The sequence below is a fragment of the Populus trichocarpa genome, chromosome 17 (genome assembly GCF_000002775.5).
Source record: "Populus trichocarpa isolate Nisqually-1 chromosome 17, P.trichocarpa_v4.1, whole genome shotgun sequence".
Taxonomy (NCBI): Eukaryota; Viridiplantae; Streptophyta; class Magnoliopsida; order Malpighiales; family Salicaceae; genus Populus; species Populus trichocarpa.
Window position 1 is genome coordinate 6,153,033 of NC_037301.2, and position 6,662 is coordinate 6,159,694.

General features: G+C 35.6%; 1 protein-coding gene across 1 annotated transcript; it reads right to left on the reverse strand.

Moving 5' to 3' along the window:
• Window positions 1-405: 405 nt before the first annotated feature.
• LOC18107247 (exocyst complex component EXO70B1) lies at window positions 406-3,015 on the reverse strand. The gene has a single exon (XM_024588270.2). It carries the CDS (start codon window positions 2,765-2,767, stop codon window positions 608-610), a length of 2,160 nt encoding a protein of 719 aa, XP_024444038.1. The 5' UTR covers window positions 2,768-3,015; the 3' UTR covers window positions 406-607.
• Window positions 3,016-6,662: the final 3,647 nt, after the last annotated feature.

Below are 6,662 nucleotides of genomic sequence, written 5' to 3' on the forward strand. Positions count from 1 at the left end.
TGTTTTGCTTTTTGTTACATGTTATCTTAATCGAGGTAATTGTCGCATGTGAGCAGCGTTGTGGCGATCCCTGGTTGAGATCTTTGTGGTGATGGGGAAAGAACAAGTAATTTTTTTTTCTTATTAGTAAAAAGGGGATGGAGTTGCCACCTGATATTTTGGTTATTAGGAACCCTAATTGGTCTCAGAATTTGGATTAGGGGGTTGATTTTGTATAGGAAAGACGTATCATTTATAGTACATCTTACCTAAGGTAAGCTGCATTGTTTGTTTGTTTGATATAAAATAAGGTATTATTGTGTTTTTTAATTGTTGGTCTATTCAAGGTTTAAGAAAAATCATTCTCAGTAAGATGGTCTTTATCTTATCAGGTTAAAACCTAACCATTATAAAGTTAAAACAAGAAAATAAAAGAAAGTGTATTTTTATTCAATATCGGGAATACATTTTACGTATAAGTTCATAATCCCGTATATTATAAGAAAACAAAATATTTTTTTGGTGTTTTTAAAAATAGACCAATTTCTCATGACTTCAATAAAATTGCTATTACATCCAATATGTATGAAAAACAATTTGTTTTTGTGATTTTTGGTATGCATGACTATTATGGTCTCTTTCGGACCACGGACGCAGGATTTCCATCAAAAAGTTCATCAATGGAAGTCTCTAAATCTTCAGCCTGATATTTTATGTACTTTTCCGATTGCCTTCCGGAGGTTAAATATTGTGAAAACCTCCCCAAAAAGGACCGGTAAGCTGGTATCACCACCGCTGATATAGAAACTCTAAGCTCTGATTGAAGTTGATCATCACTCACCACCCATGAGCTTTGCGTCTTGTGGATCTCATCAAATAACATGTTGAAGCTCTTGAACCTCTCTTTCAACACTGGCTTAATTACTTTTCCATTCACTTGCAGTCCCTCGTGGCCTAAACAACTGAGGAGTTTGCTCCACGTCTCTCTTTGATAATTCTTATGATAGTTCCTGAGCTCCGAAGACTTCCTGCGGCACCATGTATCTCCTATCATTTGATGGATCTCTGTGGATCCTTTGATCTTTTGCACAATGTACCGTCCGTTATTCATCATGAAAATACAGCTCAACGCAATATCCTTATAAAGCTTCGAATTGGCCCCCAAATTTGAGTCTAATAAATCCATAACTCTCATCAATTGATTTGAAAATGGAGACTGATTTTCTTCAGCGATGTCATTGTTGGAGTTTTGAGTCTCGCCTTCGAAACGTGGTCTACTTGTTGAATCAGCTCGTTCGATCTTTGAATGTTCTCGAAAGAGTTGCTCAAGAGTTGCCTTGTATTCACCTCCATACTTCAAATAATTCATCGTGTAGCGAGTCAACGGGTGTACTGCACCACCAGGCACTGGAGTTTTTCCTGTATCAGACTTGATTGAATTCTCCAAATCACAAAATATATAGATGGCAGCCTCTCCAATCCGACACCGAGCTGTCGTTGTCTCTGTTTTAAGCTCATTTTCATATTCCTCCGAAAACAAAGCCCCCATGGCTGGAAGACTGTCGCGCAAAGTTTCGTACATGTCAAGAAACTTGAATAACTTTTCTGCCGAGCGCTTTGTCATTGCAACTCCTTCAGCAAAATTGAGAAGCTGGATCATCACAGTGCGTATAAGATTGCTAAAAAGGTTAGAGGAGATCGAGGAATAATCGGAGAAAATGGCCTCGGCGAGCTTTAGCTCTTCCACGAAGTAAATGCTTGCACATTCCTTGACGGCCTTGATCCATATAGGGATCTCTCTCTCCAATGCTTCCCATGGCATCCTTTGCACCTCATCAATGCTGATCTTCTCAAATCCTGTCTCAATGAAACACTCATCAAATGCTTGCCCCCTAATCATCATGTACAGTTGGCAACATTCAGATTCAAATCCTCCTTCAATCATAGCCTTCGCAATTCTATTCAAAATGGAAACAGCATAATCAGAATATCCTAAAACGTTGTCAGTTTCTATTGATTCAGATTCCTGCACTACGCTGTGATCAGCTTCATGTTGTTTCCCTTTTGCATCATTAGTAGGATCTTGATCACTGTGTTTAATATCTTCAAGAATGACCTTGAATTCATTCTCCAAGCATGTCATTGCTTGTTGCTGAATTCCTCCAATGCGGTTGATCAATGCTGCAGGATTTGGATCGGGTCTCAATTTATCAATGGAAGATGTTAGCTTGGAAATTCGATTTATACCTTCAAGAAAAGATGAATCCTCCTCAGGATTTTGACCCCACTTCCTTTTCCCTTCATTCAAGTCATGATTTGCCACCTTTTCTTCAACAAGATCTAAAATTTTTTCAACAAACACAGGAATCTCTATGGAAACCTTCCCATCTTTCTCTTCTTTTGATTCTCCATCAATTGTCTCTATTGCATCTTTTGGAGTGGATGACAATGTTATAAGAAACTGATCAATATCTAGAGAGACAGTTTCAATGGTATAATTAATTTCTGGAGGAGTAGGAGGGCTGTCTTCAATTTTTTCATCACTTTCTTTCTCCTCTTGATGAACTTCCTCAATCTCATGACTTATGTTGTCTGATTCTTCCACTTTAACCTCTGTTTTAGGTGACTGGGACACCAGCAGATCACAGGTTTCAGTTTCAGGGTGATCATCGTGATTGGCATTGAGATTGGTAATAATATTGGTGCCATTTTCTTTGTTGACATAACTGTCTGAATTATTAGAGAGCTGTTTCTCAGGTGGATGTTTTTCAGACAGTTCTTTTTCCATTTTTCTGGTACTGTAAATTTTGTTTTTTGTGTTAGGAACAAATTAAGCAAATGAGAGTTCAAGGTCAGGGGTTTCAAGAAGAAAGAAGGTGAAAGAGAGACAATAGACAATCATTAATTTTAGAGTATATGTGACTTCAACGTTTGTTTTTTGGTTTTTCTTTCTTTGTTTTAGGTTTTCCGTTTCCTTTTCCTTTTTTTTTTTGGTGGGGATTGCATGACTGAAATGGTCTTCGTTATGAGAGGCTAGCAAGAGCAGGAAGGGAATGAAGGGACAGAAATGTTCTGTACGGAATCAGAGAGAAAATTTTGGTTGTATTTCATCCAAATGTTTGGAATGGTTGACCGTTTACTGGCTTAAACAATTAAATAATATGTGAATAAAAATAGTGGGGGGAGTATTTTTGTGGAAATATTAATGATTAAAGGAATAAACCCTAATTTTGACTTTAGAGTTCATATTAAGAATTTGTGGAAACTAAAGTAATAAGAAAATTGATCATTAGACATAAAAAGAAAATAATATTGAATAAGGAGTTGTTTAAAAATGAAAACAAATCTATAGGATGAGAGGGGGATAAGTTCAGCCAATTAAAAAAATTTACTAGGTGTAATCTTTATTTGAAATTATGTATGATTATGATAATATAATTATCAAGGATGTTATGAATTTAGTTTATGCTTGAAAAAATAGAAGGAAAGATGAGTTTCTTGAATTCCTTATAAAAGATTTCATTATATGCTATTATGTGATTGATGAATGTGTTGATGGTTAATTCAACTTTTAATTGTTGTAATATATATTGTGAGTAAATAATATTGAATATGCTTATGGGAATAATACTAATATATGTATAATCATGAATATGAATAATATTATATATGAATTAAATATGAGTAGATTGATTATTCACTTTTTGAATTGTGTGATTTTGGAATATTAATCTAATATAGATTGTAGAATTATATAAGTAAGAATACCAAAGCTAAAAGGGCAATGTTAGTTTATATGCATATAGTAGAATCTAATCACCCTAGCTAGTTGGGAGTGACACTAAAGTTCATTATACAAATTTGTACGATGCTCTATCTAGAAGGGGTTCTTTTTTTAGGATGTGTGGCACAAACACCTTTTCTAGCATATATGTATAATGCACTATAAAAGAGTAACAAAACTTGACCTTTGTTTATATGTGTTATTGATCTGCTTAATTATACTCTTACCTACTGAATTAATCACATTATAACATGGTCTTCTACTTGAATATTTGGTATTATTTATTCACAAGTTATGAAAAACCTATCATTATAGCATTTTAATCTTTTCAGGTATATAATATATGTTAGCTGATCAAGTACAACTTATTAGGAGGTTTTTATCTATACACTAAATTGGTATGCCCAACACTTCTTTTTCACGCGGGCCTTTTTATTTTGATACTCGTTGTATAAATATAATATGTAAGGTTGTGTATAACTTGAGCTCACAATTACAATAGTTTATAGGTTATTCTTTTAGGATGACATGTATATGCATATATAATCTATTAATACAAAGGGATGATTAATCTTTATATCAATTTTTTTTTAGTTATGATAGAATTATGTTCAAGTTTAAGGCTTAGCATAAGTGAGGTAATCCTAGGAGTGCCTTGACCTATCTGCCAATAACGTGCTTAAATTTTAGGTCGTGACATCTCCTTTGCTGAAATTAATGTTTCAACTTTCAACTCCATCTGATTCTTATTAGTTACTACTATGTTAACTAATTGCAGGTCTTCCTAATTAAGTTTTATTGCTTATTCTAATTGTTCTACTAACCTAGTGAATTGCACAACATTACTTTCTTTCGATTCTTCTTTGTCCATAGAAATTAAGTTTTCACCAAAGCTAGACCAATTGTTCTTAATGTAAAAGTTGTGTTTTTATTAAGGATCCACTTTCAAAATTCCTAAAAGCAAAAAGAATTTTTGAGTGAGTGTGAAAATTTGATTTGAGCAAAAATAATACAGGTAAAAGAAAGAACAAGGCATAATTGAATAGTAAATGCATGAACTCATTAGAGAAAACAATTTAAAGGCTCATCACAAGAAAAATCTTTTATCAGTATTTAGAGCCATGACTGTTGGGAGTGCATAGATAATTAAACAAGGACAATTACTTTAGACAAATAATTGGGATTTTATAAGCCTCCCAATTGTTGAGTTCTTCTCCTTAAGCACATCTTCAAACGAGCTCTTCTAGTGTATTCACGATCAGCTAGGGAAACATCAGTTCCTGGGCATCATCTTTTCTTGTTGTAAAGCCTCTATCACAATCTCCATTCCTACTTTTTTTTCTAAGTAATGTATAGAGGAATCAACAAGCATCTAATTCAACTTTATTAATTCCTCTTCTAGTTTTATCTATTATAGAATGTATAACATGTATAGATATGTATAGGAATTAATGTAGGACTATTCCAATATTGTGATTCCTACAGTTATTATTGTGTACTGTCACATGCATATAAATAGGAAAGGTTGGCTAAGAGATAACTTAAACCATTCTATTATTTTCAACTTGGTATCAGAACCCTAAATAAATTAAAACACTCTCTCTCCCCCTTTGCAATGGACTCTTCTTCTCAGCCGCCTGCTGCTTCCGCTTTTTGTAGCACCGTCGATGCTGGTTTCCTCCTCTACCGCAACACCAGTCTCCTTCTCTGCTTATGTTCTACCGTGGCCACAACCAATAGATGGTGGTCATACTCTTTTCAACCCAAACAACACTCCTCTGTTGCAACCTTCCTCTGTTGTTGCTGCTACTACCATTGTCTCCCTCTCCCACACTCACCAAGTCATCTCTCTTAAATTAACAAACACCAATTATCTATATTGGCGAATGCAGATGAAGTTGTATCTCCTAGGCCAAGGAGTTTTCGGGTTTGTTGATGGCTCAAATTCTTGTCCTTCATACGTACTTGTTGCCGATGATACCTCTCTTCAGGTAAATCATTCTTTTCTTCGTTGGAAATAGCAGGACCAACTCATTTTAAGTGCTCTGCTTTCTTTGCTATTCGTGAAGGTTCTTCATCTTGTTGTTGACTGCCAAACTTCGAGTTCTGTTTGGCGCACACTTAAGCAAGCTCTAGCTTCCACGTTCAATTCTCGTATTATACAACTTCATGGATCCCTTCAAGATCTTCAACAAGGTGATGAGTCGGTAACTCAGTTTATGCAAAAAGCAAAGGCATTATTTGATGAGTTAGCCGCTGCTGACCGACCTTTTTCGCTGAAGGATTTTAAGTTGTATGTGTTTCGTGGTCTTCGAGGAGTGTTTAAGGACTTAGAACAAGCCTTGTGACCAAGGCAAAACCCCTCTCATATACCGATCTTCATAGTCATCTTCTAATGCATGAATTTCTTCATAAGACGTCCCTTACATCCACGGGTTCTGCTGCCATCAATGCCCCTCTGCTGCCCATGCCTAACACCCCCCCTTCAGCCTTTGTTTCTAAACTTTAGTCCTCTTGAAATTTTGGTCGAAATAGGGGTTGTTTTCATAGAGGATGGCATCCCAACCAGTTCAACAACAGAGGGAATAGGTCTGCAGCGTCCAGACTAAATTTTCACAGCTTTCATGGACCCTCCAATAGTGATGGTAGGCAAGGTAATTGGCAGCGCAACAGGGGGCAGAATACACGTTGCCAATTGTGCCAAACATTCGGCATACAACCCTTTTTTCTAGTGATGTTAATTTTTAGTGATGTTTGGGGTCCTACTCCCCTTTTTTTCTTCAGATGGTTTTTGTTATTTTGTTATCTTTGTTGATGCGTACATAAAATATATATGGTATTACCCTCTTGTTGCCAAGTCTGATGTTTATTCTGTTTTTCAGCAATTTCAAACTCTCTT

Excerpts from the sequence above, each read along its gene's own strand:
- LOC18107247 (XM_024588270.2), bottom strand. The coding sequence starts at position 2,767 with ATGGAAAAAGAACTGTCTGAAAAACATCCACCTGAGAAACAGCTCTCT.